General features: G+C 44.0%; 2 protein-coding genes across 5 annotated transcripts in view; one reads left to right on the top strand and one right to left on the bottom strand.

The window, feature by feature from the left end:
- Positions 1-10,386, bottom strand: part of DHX29 (DExH-box helicase 29) — a 125,400-nt gene extending 115,014 nt beyond the window's left edge. For 3 of the 4 annotated variants that reach the window (XM_073559940.1, XM_073559942.1, XM_073559943.1), the window contains exons 1-3: positions 10,233-10,386; positions 2,975-3,179; positions 2,447-2,520 (exon numbers count right to left, since the gene is read on the bottom strand). In XM_073559940.1, coding sequence (XP_073416041.1) covers positions 2,447-2,520; positions 2,975-3,158 — 258 coding nt within the window. In that variant the 5' untranslated portion in view covers positions 3,159-3,179; positions 10,233-10,386. Of the gene's footprint in view, positions 1-2,446; positions 2,521-2,974; positions 3,180-10,027; positions 10,198-10,232 lie in introns of those variants that run through there. The other variant, XM_073559941.1, reaches the window with a different exon arrangement.
- Positions 10,387-10,517: 131 nt separating this feature from the next.
- The window catches only part of MTREX (Mtr4 exosome RNA helicase), a 170,757-nt gene continuing 162,246 nt past the window's right edge, over positions 10,518-19,028 (top strand). The window contains exons 1-2 of the mRNA XM_073559936.1: positions 10,518-10,784; positions 14,077-14,208. Of these exons, the coding sequence (XP_073416037.1) occupies positions 10,678-10,784; positions 14,077-14,208 (239 nt within the window). The 5' untranslated portion in view covers positions 10,518-10,677. The remainder of the gene's footprint in view (positions 10,785-14,076; positions 14,209-19,028) is intronic.

The raw sequence follows: 19,028 nt of genomic DNA, 5'->3' as shown, positions 1-19,028 counted from the left end.
AACATCATATTGTGTGGGGGCATCATACTGTGTGTGGGCACATTATACTGTGTGTGGGGAATGAGGGGACATCATACTGTGTGTGGGGAATGAGGGGACATCATACTGTGTGTGGGCACATCATACTGTGTGTGGGGAATGAGGGGCATCATATTGTGTGTGGGGACATAATACTGTGAGTGGGGAATGAGGGGCATCATACTGTGAGTGTGGAATCAAGGGCATCATATTGTGTGTGGGGACATTATACTGTGTGTGGGGAATGAGGGGACATCATACTGTGTGTGGGCACATTATACTGTGTGTGGGGAATGAGGGAACATCATATTGTGTGGGGGCATCATACTGTGTGTGGGCACATCATACTGTGTGTGGGGAATGAGGGGACATCATACTGAGTGCGGGGAATGAGGGGACATCATACTGAGTGCGGGGAATGAGGGGACATCATACTGAGTGCGGGGAATGAGGGGACATCATACTGTGTGTGGTACTGTGTGTGGGGAATGAGGGGCATCATATTGTGTGTGGGGAATGAGGGGCATCATACTGTGTGTGGGGAATGAGGGGCATCATACTGTGTGTGGGGAATGAGGGGCATCATACTGTGAGTGTGGAATGAAGGGCATCATACTGTGTGTGGGGACATTATACTGTGTGTGGGGAATGAGGGGACATCATACTGTGTGTGGGCACATTATACTGTGTGTGGGGAATGAGGGGAATCATATTGTGTGTGGGGAACGAGGGGACATCATACTGTGTGTGGGGACATCATACTGTGTGTGGGGAATGAGAGGACACTATACTGTGTGTGGGGAATGAGGGGACATCATACTGAGTGCGGGGAATGAGGGGACATCATACTGTGTGTGGGCACATCATACTGTGTGTGGGCACATCATACTGTGTGTGGGGAATGAGGGGCATCATATTGTGTGTGGGGAATGAGGGGCATCATACTGTGTGTGGGGAATGAGGGGCATCATACTGTGTGTGGGGAATGAGGGGCATCATACTGTGTGTGGGGAATGAGGGGCATCATACTGTGAGTGTGGAATGAGGGGCATCATACTGTGTGTGGGGACATTATACTGTGTGTGGGGAATGAGGGGACAACATACTGTGTGTGGGCACATTATACTGTGTGTGGGGAATGAGGGGCATCATATTGTGTGTGGGGAACGAGGGGACATCATACTGTGTGTGGGGACATCATACTGTGTGTGGGGAATGAGAGGACACTATACTGTGTGTGGGGAAGGAGGGGCATCATACTGTGTGTGGGGACATCATACTGTTTGTATGGATGTATTATAATTTGTTGGGAGTACAAACTGACCCTAGGTGTAGTCTGACCCTGCAGTTATGTGTCATTCCTTTCCAGACACGCCTGCTGTTTTATGTTAGTAAGATAGGGGAAGCAGAGTAACACAGGACTGCAGAATCTCGCCGCACACCAGTTACAAAGGTGTTGAGTTATCTCACTGGTTTTACCCATCATGAGATGTTTCTTGTGTGGCACCTTGGTAATGAGACACCATTTTATAGGCCATCAGTTGAACCATCTGATATTATTTTTCACTAAGTGGCAAGATTGTTTTCCAATTACTGATAGATTTCAGCTGTTATCTTGACTTTCCATGGCTTTTTGCACGTCTCATTCTTCATGTGTTCAATATATTTTCCTGTGTCATTTTTCATTATTAGGGTCCTTTCGCACTAGGTACAGGCACCCGTCGGGGCTTACATCTGAACTCTGTAGACTATAATGGTTCCTATAGAGCGAATTTGTGCTCTGCCGTGTATCATTTTAGGGCGTACACGACTACTGGAGGCGGACACCCAGCGCAGTCTACTAGGACTGAGAGTCCACCTCCAGTAGGCGAACACACCTGAAAATGATGTGTGACAGAGCGCACATTCACTCTCTCGGCACAAGTATAGTCTATGGCCCAGTCAGAGCATACGTCTGAATCCCGTATTGAGGGGAGTTCAGACGTGAGCCCGGATGGGGCCACTGAACGGGTGTCGAAACGCAATGTGAAAGCACACTTACACATTACAAATTAAGGACACCTATGGTTTGATTTATTTGCCTCTGTGGATTGGATGCGTTACCGACATCAGGTGAAAATTTCACGGCAATAGCACCTTAAGAAATATATGTAGTTAGAAATTTGGTGACGTGCTTAATACTTTTGTCACCCCGTGTAGGTCTGCAAGGGGGCTATATATACAAATTGGGAAACAAATTTTGCAAAGCTTCCTAGCAGACACAAGCAGCTACTGTGCAAAAAAACTGCTAAGTGTGAACACAAAACCTAAAACCTTGTCTTTATCTTGTGTTCAAAGTGTGAACAGAGTCTTATATAAGGAAATAATGACATTATCAGCAACTCCCCAACATAAATTAAATTGCAGAAATTCAATGGTGCATTCTCACCTTCAGTACAGACTTGTCATGATTAGCAGAAGACCCGGCGTCGGCGGATGAAGCAAAGCTGTACGTTTTTGGACCTAAGAAAAAAGTGAAATAAAATGTAAGCAAGAAAAATTGATAGTGTAGAAAACTGACAGAACAAATAAATGGCAAAGGCGACAAATAAAACCTAAATATTTCAGGGATCTTCTGCTAAGACGGAAATCGCTGCTGGCAGAATGGCGTAATCTGAGATTTAGAACTGATTCTTTCTAGAAACAGCTCCACCTCCGTCCTCAGGCTGTGTCTGATATTTCTGCATTGTCACACTTGCATGAATAAGGATGAGCTGCAATACCAGACATGGCCCATGAACAGGCGTGGTGCTGTCCCTGGAAAAAAAAATAGCGCTATTGATCTTTATTAAACAGGTACATAACTGCCTGGGAGCTGTCCTGGCAGCCATATTGGTTGTTACCCTGCCTCTTTTCTGAGGGTGACAAACCTCATCCCTAAAACATAAGCATTAGTTCTGGACTGTCTCCATGTTACCTTGTTTGCTCCGCGCTTCCTTACTCACAGAAGACGCACTTGCCGACCTGCCAGCCTCCCTCTTTGCGGCATCGTCCCCACCAGTCCTGGTCTCCGCCGCTGCCCTTGTTCGGTTAGCAGCAGAAATCGCACCCTGGATGGCAGGAGCATTGCTGTGCCTATTTTTCTTATTTTTACCACCCATTCTTCTAGATCTTCAGGATATCTGCACCAAAACATAATGGATAAACTCTTTAAAGGGAACATGTCACTAGGTTTTCCCCCTAGACCAAGTACCTGTACACCCTATGTGACAGCATTCTAGGATGCCATATGTACCCAATGTGCTTTGCATAAAACAAAAAAGACCTTTTATTATACTCACCCATGGGGTGGTCCGGTCCGATGGGTGTCTCATCTTGATCCGATGCCTCCTCTCTTTTTACGATCTTTCCTTGACTAGTGTGGATGACGCCTCCTACATATCATCCCCACAGTGTCCTCCATCGCGCTCCTGCTGAGTGCAGTACTGTAGAATGCGTGTGTGGGCAAAGACCACACAGCGCCGACGCCTGCGTCCTACAGAGCTTTGCTCTGTTCGGTGTTTTGTCCTGAAGAAGTGTTGTCACTTCCAAAGGCGTAGATAAAAAAACCTGCACATTTATCTCCTAGATCAACAGCTCCATTGATCTTTAATCCTTTGTCCGGCAGTGCAGAATTTCATCCATTATTCCTACAATCGCTGTCTTTTCTTGGTGGGTCTGCAGCATCCGCTCTCAGGCGCTATTTGTGGTACGCAACCTTAAAAGGTGAGGTTTTTTCAAAATGCTATCCCAATATAATCGGATAAGAACCTTTTTGCGCTATCGTTCTTACATTATTACATTGAAAAGACAGATATTTAAAATTAAAATAAACGTGAGTGTCAGACCACTCCTTTAACCCCTTAAGGACCGAGCCATTTTGTGGTAGTTTACTAACTGGGCCCCATTTTTTAAATCTGACCAGTGTCCCTTTATGAGCTAATAACTCTGGGACGCTTCAACGGATCCTGGTGATTTTCAGATTGCTTTTTCGTGATATATTGTACTTCAGTGGTAAAATATGTTCAATATAACTTGCGTTTGTGAAAATATTGGAAATTTGGCAAAAATTTCACAATTTTCAAACTCTTCCATTTTATGTCCTTAAACCAGAGAGTTTGGAACGCTAAATACTGTAGTTAATATATAACATTTCCCACATCTACCGTATTTTTCGGACCATAAGAGGCACTTTTTTCTCAAAAGGTTTTGGGGGAAAATGGGGGTGCATCTTATGGTCGCAATATACTGTACTTACAAATCCTGTGGCAGCGGCGGTCCCGGTGGCGGCGGTTCCAATGCAGCCTCCCTTCCCAGGCTGGTACAGCTGTGGTGCGGTGATGGCTGTGCTCTGTGGTGCGATGGTGTCGGGGCTCTGTGCTGCGTGGGGGGCTCAGCTGGTATTTCATCAAAGCCCAGAAACCCCAGCAGCTCCGTTGCTGTGACGCAGTGGCCTCCGGAAAGATGGCCGCCGGGGGCGGAGCATGCTCAGATTCAGATCTCGGCAATGAGATCTCGTCGCCGAGATCTGAATCAGAGCATGCACCTCCCCCGGCGGCCATCTTTCCGGAGGCCTCTATGTCGCAACAACGGAGCTGCGGGGCTTCTGGGCTTTGATGAAATGCCGGCGGAGCCCCCAACGCAGCAGAGAGCCGCTGATGCCCCAGGGCAGAGCGCTACCGCCCCAGGACAGAGTGCTGCCGCCCACAGAGCCCAAGCCACCCTACAGAGCACTGCCACCGCACCAGCCTGGAATGGGATTTCCCGGAGGCTACTGCACCTGCCTGGACCACCAAACGACCCCTGTGACAACTCCTCCACCTGTGCCGATCCCTTTCCTGGTAAGCTGAATTTGGACTGTAAGAAGTACCCCATTTGACATATTTTTTTCCCCTATGTTCCTTCTGAAAATTTGGGGTGTGGGGTGTGTCTATAGTCCAAAAAATACAGTAATCAGAAATTTCTAATTTTTCCAACAAAAATTACAAAACTCTTTTTTAAGGGACCACATCACATTTAAAGTGACATTAGGGGGCCTATATGACAGAAAATACCCAAAAATGACACCATTCCAAAAAACTGCAACCCTTAATGTCCTCAAAACCACATTCAAGAAATGTATTAACCCTTAAGGTGCTTTACAGGAATTAATGCAATGTGGATATAAAACAAATCATATTTTACTTTAGCCCCATTTTTTTTTTCATTTTCAGAAGGGTAACGGGAGAAACTGAACCTCAAAATTTGTTGTGCAATTTCCCCTTAAGTATGCAGATATCCCATATGTGGGGGAAAACTACTGTTTAGGCGCATAGCAGGGCTCAGAAGGGAAGGATCACCATTTGACTTTTTGAACACAAAAATGGCTGGAATCGTAAAGGGACACCATGTCACGTTTGTAGACCCCCTGATGCGTCTACACAGTGGAAACTCCCCACATGTGACCCAATTTTGTAAACTAGACCCTTCAAGAAATGTATCTAGATGTGTGATGAGCACCTTCAATCCTCAGGTGCTTCACAGAAATTTGTAACGTATAGCCATGAAATGAAAAAAAAAAAAAAAAAAAAATCACATCTTTCCCACAAAGAGCCCTCAAATTTTTATTTTCACAAGGGTAACAAGAAAAATGCACCACACATTTTTTTGTACAATTTCTCCTGAGTATGCTGTTACCCCATATGTGGTGGAAAATTACTTTTGAGGCACAGTGCAAAGCTCAGAAGGGAAGAGGCGCCATATTGGGAGTTCAGATTTTGCTGGAATGGTTTGAGGGTGCCATGTCACATTGGCAGAGCCCCTGAGGTCAAAGAACAAGAGAAACCCCCCATAAGTGATGTAATTTTACAAACCAAATCTCTCATTTCATTCATCTAGGGGTGCAGTGAGCATGTTGACACCACCTGAGCCTCACAGAAATTTATATCAATGGGAGGCAAAGAAAGAATAAATTACATTTTTACTACTAAAATGTTTTTTTAGCCCCAAATTTTAAGTTTTTTAAGGGCTAATAGGAAAAAAATGGACATCTCAGTTTGTTGTGCAATTTCTCCTGATTGCCATAGTACCCTACATATAATACAGAAATACTTCTGAGGCACAGTACAAAGCTCATAAGGGAAGAAGAATCATGTTATAGCGCAGGTTTTACTGTTATGGTTCGAGGGTGCCATGACCCTCTGTGAGAGCCCTTGAGGTGCCAGAAAAGTAGAACCCCCCATAAGTGACCCCATTTTACAAACTAAACCTCTCAATGAATTCATTTAGGGGTGCAGTGATCTTATTGACACCACAGGTGTGTCACAGCATTTTATACCATTGAGCAGTGAAGAATAAAGTATTACATTTTTACCACAAAAATTTTGTTTTAGCCCCAGATTTTATGTTTTCCTTAGGTGAAATGGGGAGAAATGGCACCAAAACGTGTCACACAAGTTCTGCTGAACGTAGAAATACCCCATACGTGGCTGGACAGCACTGCTTAGCCACACGGCGAGACTCGGAAGGGATTATTTGCCTCCTGGAGCAAATTTTCCTATAATAGTTTTCAGACTCCATATACAGAGCTCCTAAGTGTTAGAAGAGCAGAATCCCCCCTCAGGTGACCCAATTTTGGAAATTATATTGCTGCCAAACATGTCGATGCTAAATGTGGTTTATGTACATGTGGGGCTCAGAAGGGAGGGGGGCATTTGGATTTTGAGGCGCAGAATTCGCTGGATTTCTTTTAGCTGGCAAGGAGCCATTTCGCTTTTCCAGAGCCTTTGTACTACCAGTAACGTGGAAGCCCCCTGTATTTCCATTGACAGATGATGGACCTGAGTGGGGGACTTTTTATGGATTGATTTGAAGCTTTTATTGGAATCATTTTTCATAACATTTGGGATGACATTTATCCAGCACTCTACGCTGAGCACTTACTTTGGGTTTTCAATCTAAGGGTAAGTGCACACGTTGCAGAAAATTTCTGCACCAAAAGCTGAATCCCTTCCCAGAAACCGCACCTATTTTTCCGTGGCGTTTTTTGCGTGGTTTTGATGCGTTTTTTACCGCAGCGGTTTATAAAAGCATGGGAGAAGCCTAACGCGCGGAAAAAAACACAAAATTAATGTGCATGCTGCGGTTTTTACCGCGATGCGGTTTTTTCGCGGTAAAAAACGCATCAATGTGCACAAAAAGTGCAAAATGTATAGAAATGACTGTGCACCTTATTTTTAGCGGTTTCATAGTGAAAACCGCAGTAAAAACCGCTAAAAAAACGCTGTGTGTGAACACAGCCTAAATCTCCAAGTAACGTGATTTAGATCAAACCCCATGAGGGATCAATTCACTATAATGAGGTAGTAGAGTTAGCTAAAATAGAAAAAATTAAAAAAAACCTCACACAACAAAATATGGCCTTACCAAAACCCTGTCTGATGACAAATGCACATATCCTGCTATATGTGCATTTGTCATCAGACACTTTTTTGGTAAGGTCATATTTTGTTGTGTGAGGTAGTAGAGTTACTCTGGACTCCGTCTGGCCTCTGTTCAGTGGTGTACGCATAAAAAGATGGGCACCGCCTAATCATAAGCCAGACGGCATCCACAGTGCCTCCATCTGCCTCATTATAGGGAATCCTCCGACAGAGGTCCCGTCTGAATCATGTATTTCAGAAATTTACATGGAAACCCAGGTGTAAGCGCTCAGCGCAGACCACAGGATAAATGTGCGCCGAGCCTTACTGTGATCTTTGGGAAGCAGAATGAACAAATCAACAGGAGGTGAATAATTGGTTTTACTTATATTTTTTGAACTGTTCCTCGTGTGGTATAAGTGATTAGATGACTTTATTATTCGGGTTGGTGTGATTACAGCGATACCAGATTTATATAGTGTTTTTTTGTTTGTTTTTTTGGCTGCTGTCACAGACTAAAAGACGCTTTTTTTTTTTGTTGTTGCAATAACTAATTATGCATCCCCATATTTTGAGAGCTGTAATTTTTCCATATTTTGGCTGACAAAGTCATGTGAGGGCTTGTATTTGCGGGACGAGTTGACATTTTTTGGTACTATTTTCGGGCACATGAAATTTTTTTTCCGCTTTCTATTCCGATTTTTGGGAGGAAGGATGAACAAAAGCAATTCAGGAATTTTTTTAGGTTTTTATGCCACTACACATGTAGTAAAAATGAATGAGGCAACAGTATTTTTCGGGTCAGTACGATTACAGCGATGCCTCGTTTATGTTATTTTTTATATTTTGGCACTTTTACACAATAAAAACTTTTATTAAAAAAAAAAAAAAAATTACTTCTGCATTGCCATATTATGAGAGCTATAGCTTTTTAATTTTTACGCTGATGGTGCTGTATGGTGGCTTGCTTTTGGCGTGACAAGATGACCATTTCAGTGATACAATTTGTATTTGCATTCATCTTTTTGATAGTATTTTATTGCCCTTTTTCCTCCCAATTGTACGATTAAAAAAAAGCATAGCGTGCCACTTTTTTTTTTTCTTTTTAAAGGCATTCACTGAAGGAGTGAAAGGGAATTTGTCACCTCATTTTTGGGCTATGAGATGCGGCCACCGCCATCAGGGGCTTATCTACAGCATTACAGAATGCTGTAGATAAGCCCCTGATGCCGATGGTCACAGCTCATAGGATGAAAATGGGGTGACAGGTTCCCTTTAACTAGTGTGACAAATTTGGCAGTACCAGTTATGTCTATGAGATTTCAGAAATCTCATGCTCACAGGTTGTTTTTTTTTGTGTTCTTTGCTTGTTTTTTTAGACATAGAGACCGTCACTTCTTCTAGTGCTTGCACGCGTTCGTACACGTTTTACGTGTGCATGCGGTTTTTTGTAGTGTGCGCCCTGGCGCGCTGGACGCTACCTGTTGCATTTTTGGTCCGTCCGACCTGTCTCAAAAAACCGCATGCGCACGTAATGCGCAAAAAAACACATTACAGTCTATGGGAACGCAGATGTGCGCATGGACATGTGCACGTCTGCGTTTAAAAATGCATGCGTTTTAAGCGTAAAAATGGCTAAAAAATGGTTAAACACATGCGCAAAAAAGCAGCAAACGCATACAAAACACATGATGCGTTTTTTTGTATGCGTTTGCATTGCGCAAAAAAACGCTAGTGTGAAACTAGCCTTAGTGTAATAATTATTTTTTTTTTTTTTACTCAGTTCCTCTATGGGACTTTCACTTTTTTTTCACTCTGATGATTGCAGGCATAACACATTGTAATGCATTATACCTGTACAGAAGCTCCGAGCTGAGTCTGAGCAGCTTTCCATAGCTGGATGATTCAGGGCTCGTCATGAAGAGACCGTGTCATCATGGCAAAATTGCGATTATTTCATAAAAACCAATAAAAGAATATAACATAACATAAAACAACCACATTTCATAACACTGAGTCAAAGTCTGAAAAATGACAAAATGAAAAGATAATCAGCCCATACGGTAAACAATGTACAGAAAAACACATTCCTGACACCAGATCGGCCATTTTACCCCAATAATTTGAATAAAATGTTGTAAGTACCAAGAAAAACTACATCTCAGCATGCGAAGAAACACATTGGAGCGCAACCGCTATGAACAGAAGTGAATTCTTGTACAAAGTTTGGAGCTTTTTCAAGACACAAAAAAATGAAAAAAATGTCGGTGCCATCATTGTCATACCAATATGAAAAATTATATTACTAGGCAAAAAAAGACAGTTATACGGTAGAATTGGGGGGGTTTTCCTCACTATTTCACAATTTTTTGCCATTTTTTGCCACTATATGAAATGGTAAAATAAATGGTGTTAATCAAAACTACAAGCACCAGAAACATATAACGTCTTGGCTCCAGGGGAGGGAATAAGGAAAGCCATAAAGGAAAATGGACTGGGGTGTAAATCTGGAGGGTAACAGATGCCGGACCCCAATACTGAGGGAACAGACCCTCTGCTCTACTACTGGCGCCTAATGAAAGGTCCCTTACACCTCCAATATCTGTCTTCAGACCGATCGGCCGCCAGAGAACAATGCGACCTCTTCACACAGCGAATCACACGGAATACGAGCGCGACTAATAACAGTCCGGATCCTCCCCGGCCATTCCCTGTGCAGGAGATGACTGGTCAGACTGCACCCTGCGCCCGCAGACACTGACTGCTGCTACGTGACCATACGCAGTAAGAACTCACCACACACACGACGTCCCCATCACACCCGTGACGTCACGACAAGTCCACGAGCGCCCGGCTGCTCTGACGTCACGAAACTTGATCTCCAACACAGTTTTGCCACCACGTGTGATGCCTAACACCATTTCCTTCCTGTCCGCACCAAAGTGGCCATTTTGTTGTAGTTCAACTCATTCATTTCTGCTAATATCTTGGTCTTTGGAAAAATGGCCGAAAGCGCGAATCAATGCGCATCTGCAGGAGACACATCCAATGAGGCATCGTCTCACTCATGCGCCAACCAGAGCGCGGTGGTGACGTCATTGTATGCGCGACCGGGGCTTACTCGTGTGGTCATCTGTCTGTGACGGCAGCGCACGCTACCACACGTTACGGGTTGTGTTTGCTTTTTCAGTCGGTACCCAACTCACAGGTTTAGTGTCAGCCTGCGGGAGAACGGGAAGAAATGGCGGACGCTTTCGGGGATGATCTGTTCAGTGTGTTTGAAGAAGAGACACCAGCGGCGACCGCAAGCAAGAACGTACCGCAGCCGGGGCCCGCTGCCAAAACCGGGTGAGTGTCCCCGCTAATAACACCGGAGGTGGGCGGCACCAGGGAAAGCTCTTGCTCTGGACTGATCGGGCCTATTGTGTCTGATACACAAATCATTATATGAGGCCTTTATTTGGGGTCATTTTGTTTTTCGGTCATCGTTTCACACAATTGGCTGCATTTAAAGGATTTTACCATATGTTAGACACACACACGTTCAGAAACATGTGGACCGTTTTGTCATTTTAGCCGTTTGCTAAAACATATTCAAGATGCAGTTATCTAATCAATCTTGGCTTAACTGCAGACTATCCGCTTTGACTTGTGGGTATTCACATCCTAATTGCAGTAAGGGTTTAGGATGTATAGCTCTATAATATGTAGATGCCTCTTATTTTCTCTTTTTAGAGGGACCAAAAGTAATTGGACAATTATCACCAAAGCTTGTTAATGGGCTAGTCCCGCTTTAATCCATCATTAGCAGTTAAAAGATCCGGAGCTGATTCCGGGTGTAGCAGTTGCTGTGAAACCACAACATGCGGTCGAAGGAGATCTCAATGGAAAGGACATGGACATTAGGCTGAAATAAAAAAAAAGAAATTATCCATCAGAGAAATGGCAGAAATGTTTGGTACATTATGCAAAAAAAAACACGAGCTAGTGAGCTTGAGAACGCAAATAGGTCTGGACATTCACAGAAGACAATAGTGGTGGATGATTGCAGATCACCCACTTTTCCTTGGTGAAGAAATACCCCTTCACAACATTCACCTTAGTGAATAACACTCTCCGGGAACTGTGTTTCAGTATCTCTGCCTATCATATAGGGAAGACTTCATGAGAACAAATCCCAAAGGTTCACCAGAAGGTACAAACCATTAATCAGCCTGAAAAATAGACCAGATTGGCCTTTGCCAAAAATAATCTGAAGAAGCCGCCCAGTTCTGGAAAAGTATTAATTCAAAAGATGAAACTGAGATCGACCTTTCCCAGAATGATGCGAAGAAGACAATATGGAGAAGGATTGGAACGGCTGATAATTCAAAGCCCATCACATCCTCTCTAAACCATGGCAGTGTGGTGGTGCGGGCATGTATGGCTTCCAAAGGCAGTGAGTCACTAGTGTTTATTGATGATGTGACTGAAGAGAGATGCAACCAGATGACTTCTGAAGTGTACAGGGCGATACTGTCTGCTCAGATTCAACCAAATACAGTGAGGTTGATTGGACAGCGCCTCATAATACAGATGGACAATGACCGAAAACATACTGTGAAAGTAACACAGGAATTACATAAGGCAAAGAAGTGGAATATAATGCAACGGTCAAGCCAATCACCAGATCTCAGCCCTATAGAGCTGCATTTTACAGGCTAAAGACAAAAATATAAGGCAGAAAGACCCACAAATGAGCAACAGCTGCAGTAAACACCGGCAAAGCATCACAAAGGAGGAAACCTGCAAAGGATACTCTACAAAATGGAACCTGTCACCTGGAAAAAAAAACCCTATTAACCTACAGATATGGGGTTAATAGCTTTGTGACCCTGCCCGACACTTAGATCGCTGCTGCCTGGAGGTTATAAACTTTATTTCCCCCAGCAGCGATCGAGTTCCAGGCATGGAGGTTGCAGCGGCGTGGGTCCAGTCACTGCTCTGTGTATAGAGAGAGGCGAGTGTAACCGCGCCCCTGGCACTGACTGACAGGTGTTCAACATTTCAGCCAGCCATCAGTGCCATTGGCACAGTCACAGCTTCTGCTCTATATACACAGAGAGACTGAACCGGCCTCCATGATTGGAACCCAAATGCTCCTGGGGGGATAAAGTTGATTTCCTCCTGACAGCGGGGGTCTATGTGCAGGTATCAGGCAAGTTCACAATGCTATGAACCTTGTGATTATTCCCATATCTGCAGTTTTAAATTTTTTTGACAGGTGCACTTCAAAAATGAACATTTCTTATTAAGTAAGGTTAATTTGTCCAATTACCTTATAGAAACCTTAATATGAGGGACCTTTTTAGAAAAATGGGTGAAATTCCTAATTGTTTCACGGTATATTTTTGTTTAACCCCTTTATTCAATTAAAGGGAACATTGTCAGCAGGATTGTGCATAGTAACCTACAGACAATGTCAGATCGGCACCGTTATACTGATTACAATAATACCTTGGTTAATGAAATCCGTCTTGTGGTGGTTGTTGTTTAATTTATATTTTCAGTTTTGAGTTAATGATATGCTCGTGCTCCGGGGGGCGCCTGGGGGGGTCTTTATATGGTGCTCTGATTTTGCTCTCTACTATGTAATCGTCTGTCTGTCGAAATCCCGCGTCGCTGATTGGTCGCGTCCGGCCGGCTGCGACCAATCAACGACGCGGGATTTCCGTTACAAACAGAGAGACATAATTAGACGATTATATAGTAGACTAGATGGAGGCCTGATGCTATCGCATCGGGAGGTCACAGAGATACTCACCTTACAACGGCCCCCGATCTCCTCTCCATGCCCCTGGCATCTTCCGGTCCCAGTAATGCTTAGCGCGAAGGACCGGAGATGACGTCACTCTCGCGAGAGCAAAGCATTACTGGGACCGGAAGATACCGGGAGCGTGCATGAGCCCTTGGTCTTCAAGAGCGCACCCCCCCCCCCTCCTGCAAAGCAGGAGAGTGAAACATTTTGCTCCTGAAGATGCATCCTGAGAAACCTTTTTAACTAAGAATCCAAATCAGTCAGTGAGCCAATTCTGATATTATCGTTTGTAACTCTTATCTTCCTTTTTCCGAGCTCCTCTCTGCTGATTTATGAAGCTGAAATTCAGCTCAGTGGAAGAAAGACTGTGATCGAAACAACCTTACTGATGGCCTCTGTGAACTCCCTGCAGTCAACAATAAACAGGCTATAGAAGGCAAATGATGCAAAACTTAAAATGAAACCCAGTTACCAATTTACATGCATTTAAGAAAAAAAATGACTATAAAAATCTCCATACTCTTTCTGTTACAACGCAAACTTGTTAAAGTGGTTGTCCTAAGATCACAATCTATTTACAGGGTAGTGTCTGGTCAATGGGGAACTCTTACCACTTGGACTCTGCAATCACAAGAATGGGAATTCCTAATCTCCTGTTTAAATGAAGCAGCAGCCCAGCCAATATATGTCATGGTCTCTGTCCCCTGACTATTGCTGGAGCTGCATCACTGCAGGGCCTCCGCCTCCTGTTCTCTTTCTGGTTACCTTGCTTTCCAGTTAAATGTTATAGAGTAATTTTGCCTTGAATGTTTCTCTTTAACCCATTCCAATCTATTGTCTTAGGAAGAAAAATGTGAAACCTCTTACCGGACCCTCTCCCTCAGCCAAAAGAGAGGCGAGCAGTCTGGACGGTCCGGAGGATTGCATTTTCGGAAAAAAGCTAAAGCTTGAGCCTTCAACATCAGATGATGTCAAGTAAGAGTTAATGTCTGGCTACGATTATTTTACAGGCAGCTCCTGAGAAACTTTGGTTAAAAAGAATGTCTTAAACTGGTAACTGCCTAAATAGACAGAGTAGAAGAACTGTGTAAGGAGACCTAGAGTAAAGATTTTTTTTTTTCTGTACATGAGGTTTTGAAAACCCAATACACATGTAATGTAAACTGTCACAGCTTCTCATCGCAGGATGCAGCGCAAAATGCTGTTACGTTTTCACAAAGACTGAATAAGGCCAAATACTTGGTCATTTGTAGTGGGAGGAGTTAAGTGGAAGTCTATTAAAGGGTTTTCCAGTACTAAGAAGCTGATCAAAGAAAGAAAACACCACATCAGTCCAAGGGTCTCATCCAAACCCAAGCAAATGGCACTTAACTGCAATACCCGACACACATAATGGACGGAGGTAGCACGGTTTTAGAAAAAGTATAACGTTTTTTTTTTTTTTCTAATCCTGGGCAAATCTCTTTAAAGGCGTTGTGCCACAAACAAAAGTTCATTTTAATCAGCAGATCTTGGAATGAAAATAAACTCCACAAATGGATGTATGTTTAACCCCTTTCCTACAATGGATGTAATATTCCGTCCATGTGACCCTGGATCTAATTCCCATGGACGAAATATTACGTCATAGCGATCAGCGGCACCCACGTGGTGAGCGCCGCTGATCGCGGCCGGGTGTCAGCTGATTATCACAGCTGACACTCGGCACAATGTGTCCGCCCCCAACAAGTTAACCTCTTGCACACCGCAATCAAACACGATCGCGGTGTACCGGGGGTTAAAAGGAAGCATCGGCAGGGAGGGGGCTCCCTCCTGCTTCCCTGAGCCCCCCCACAGCAGCGCAATGTGCAGCGCTGCTGCGGGGGGCTCTTTCCCTGCAGGTCCCCGGATCAAAGATGGCGACGGGGACCTTCGGGGGCCTGCAGGGAGCTAGCTTCCTCAGTGCCTGCAAAGCGCAGGCAAGGAGGAAGCCTGTGTAGTGCCTGTGACAGATTGCTGATCTGTCACAGTGATCTGTGATGTGACAGATCAGCGATCTGCCACAGGACAGTGATGTCCCACCTGGGACAATGTAATAAAGTTAAAAAAAAAAAAAAAAAAAAAAAGGGTAAAAATAATTTTTTAAAAATCGCTAAATAAATTAAAAAAAATATATTCCCAAATTCATTTTTGGAAATAAAAAACAAAACAATAAAAGTACACGTATTTGGTATCGCCGCGTCCGTAACGACCCGCCCTTTAACCCCTTCCTGACATCCGACGTACTATCCCGTCCACGGTACCCGGGCCCGTATGACCGTGGACGGGATAGTACGTCTACCGCGATCAGCGGCGCCCACGTGGTGAGTGCCGCTGATCGCGGCCGGGTGTCAGCTGATTATCACAGCTGACACCCGGCACTATGTGTCAGGGGCGGTCACGGACCGCCCCCGACACGTTAACCCCTTGCACACCGCGATCAAACATGATCGCGGTGTACCGGGAGTTAAAGGGAAGCATCGGCAGGGAGGAGGCTCCCTCCGTGCTTCCCTGAGCCCCCCACGGCAGCGCAATGTGCAGCGCTGCTGCGGGGGGCTCCTATCCTCCAGGCCCCCGAATCCAAGATGGCGACGGGGGCCTTCGGGGACCTGAGGAAGCTGGCTTCCTCAGTGCCTGCAAAGCGCAGGCAAGAGGAAGTCTGCTTCAATGCCTGTGACAGATTGCTGATCTGTCACAGTGATCTGTGATGTGACAGATCAGCGATCTGTCACAGGACAGTGATGTCCCACCTGGGACTATGTAATAAAGTAAAAAAAAAAATAAAAAAAAATGTAAAAATAAATTTAAAAAAATCGCCAAATAAATTAGTAAAAAAAAAAAAAAATATTCCCCAATAAATTCATTTTTTGAAAATAATAAAAAAAAAAACAATAAAAGTACACATATTAGGTATCGCTGCGTCCGTAATGACCCGCCCTATAAAACTGTCCCATTAGTTAACCCTTTTAGCGAACCCCTTAAAAAAGAAAAATAAAAAACGAAGCAAAAAATAATGATTTATTATCATACCGCCAAACAAAAAGTGTAATAACGCGCGATCAAAAAGACGCATATAAATATCCATGGTACCGCTGAAAACGTCATCTTGTCGCGCAAAAAACGAGCCGCCACACAGCATCATCAGCGAAAAAATAAAAAAGTTATAGCTCACAGAATAAAGCGATGCAAAAATAATTATTTTTTATATAATAGTTTTCATTGCATAAAACCGACAAAAACATAAAAAAAGACCTAAATGAGGTATCGCTGTAACCGTACTGACCCGAAGAATAAAACCGCTTTATCAATTTTATCGCACGCGGAACGGTGTAAACGCACCCCCCCAAAAGAAATTCATGAAACGCTGGTTTTTGTTCATTCTGCGTCCCAAAAATAGGAATAAAAAGCGATCAAAAAATGTCACGTGCCCGAAAATGGTACCAATAAAAACGTCAACTCGTCCCGCAAAAAATAAGACCTCACATGACTCGGTGGGTCAAAATACGGAAAAATTATAGCTCTCAAAATGTGGTGATGCAAAAACTATTTTACAATAAAAAGCGTCTTTTAGCGTGTGACAGCTGCCAAAAATAAAAACCGCCATAAATAGTAAATCAAACCCCCCGTTATCACCCCCTTAGTTAGGGAAAAATAATAAAACTAAAAAAAAAGTATTTATCTCCATTTTCCCGTTAGGGTAAGGCTGTGTGCACACGCTGCGGATTAGGTGCGGATTCATCCGCGCGGATTTTGTAAAATCCGCAGGTGAAACCGCAGGTCAAAAGACCTGCGGTTTTACCTGCAGATTGCTCTACGGTTTTGTCCTGCGGTTTTTCATCTCCTCAATAGAGGAGATGGCAAACCGCAGGAGAATCCGCAGAAAGAATTGACATGTCAATTCTTTCTGCGGATTGAAAACCGCAGATAATCTGCGCGGAAAATTCCGCACCGTCTGCACTGCGGTTTTTGATTCCCATAGGGAATCATGGTACTGGGGTCCGCAGCAGCCAAAACTGCTGCGGAACCGCAGCAAAATCCGCAGCGTGTGCACACAGCCTTAGGGCTAGGGCTAGGGTTAGGGCTAGGGTTAGGGCTCAGATTAGGGTTAGGGGTGTGTTGGGGTTAGGGTTGGAGTTATAATTGGGGGTTTCCACTGTTTGGGCACATCAGGGGCTCTCCAAATGCAACATGTCGTCTGATCTCATTTCCAGCCAATTCTGAGTTGAAAAAGTCAAATGGTGCTCCTTCCCTTCCAAGCTCTGCCATGCGCCCAAACAGTGTTTTACCCCCACATGTAGGGTATCAGCCTACTCAGGACAAATTTCAAGGTACATTAGGGGCTCTCCAAAGGCAACATGACACCCGCAGACCATTCCATCAAAGTCTGCATACCAAAACGTCACTACTTCCCTTCCGAGCCCCGACGTGTGCCCATACAGTAGTTTTCACCCACATATGGGGTATCAGCATACTCAGGACAAATTGGACAACAACTTTTGGGGTCCAATTTCTCCTGGTACCCTTGGGAAAATAAAAAAATGGTGACTAAAAGATCATGTTTGTGGAAAAAATACGAATTATTTATTTTCACGCCCGGGCATTATAAACTTCTGTGAAGCACTGGGGGGGTCAAAGTGCTCACCACACATCTAGATAAGTTCCTTAGGGGGTCTAGTTTCCATAATGGTGTCATTTGTGGGGAGTTTCCACTGTTTTGGTACATCAGGAGTTTTCCAAACGCGACATGGTGTCCGATCTCAATTCCAGCCAAAAACGTCAAATGGCGCTGCTTCCCTTCCGAGCTCTGCCATGCACCCAAATAGTGGTTTACCCCCACATGTGGGGTATCAGCGTACTCAGAACAAATTGCACAATAACTTTTACGGTCCTGTTACCCTTGGAAAAATAAGAATTGAGGGTGAAAAGATCATTTTTGTGGAAAAAATATGATTTTTTAATTGTATGGCTTTGTTATAAACTTCTGTGAAGCCCATGGGGGTTCAAAGTTCTCACCACACATCTAGATAAGTTCCTTAGGGGGTCTAGTTTCCAAAATGGTGTCATTTGTGGGGGGTTTCCACTGTTTTGGTACATCAGGGGTTTTCCAAACGCGACATGGTGTCCGATCTCAATTCCAGCCAAAAACGTCAAATGGCATTGCTTCCCTTCCGAGCTCTGCCATGCGCCCAAATAGTGGTTTACCCCCACATGTGGGGTATCAGCGTACTCAGGACAAATTGCACAATAACTTTTAGGGTCCTGTTACCCTTGGGAAAATAATAATTGGGGTGAAAAGATCATTTTTGTGGAAAAAATATGATTTTTTAATTGTACCGCTGTACGTTATAAACTTCTGTAAAGCCCTTGTGGGTTCAAAGTTCTCACCACATATCTAGATAAGTTACTTGGGGGGTCTAGTTTCCAAAATGGGGTCACTTGTAGGGGGTTTCCACTGTTTAGATACATCAGGGACTCTCCAAACGTGACATGGCGTCCGATCTGAATTCCAGCCAATTTTGCATTGAAAAAGTCAAACGGCGCTCCTTCCATTCTGAGCGCTGCCATGCGCCGAAACAGTCGTTCCCCCCCCACAAATAAGGTATCAGGGTACTCAGGACAAATTGCACAATAACTTTTGCAGTCCAATTTCTCCTGTTACCCTTGGTAAAATAAAAAAAATTGAACCTGAAGTATTTTTTTTGTGAAAAAAAGTTAGATGTTCATTTCTTTTTAAATATTCAAAAAAATTCCTGTGACGCACCTAAAGGGTTAATAAA

The sequence above is a fragment of the Dendrobates tinctorius genome, unplaced genomic scaffold, assembly GCF_039654945.1.
Source record: "Dendrobates tinctorius isolate UK_male_01 unplaced genomic scaffold, ASM3965494v1 ptg000285l, whole genome shotgun sequence".
Taxonomy (NCBI): Eukaryota; Metazoa; Chordata; class Amphibia; order Anura; family Dendrobatidae; genus Dendrobates; species Dendrobates tinctorius.
Note: the sequence above shows the minus strand (reverse complement) of the source record. Positions and strands in the feature narration are given on the sequence as shown.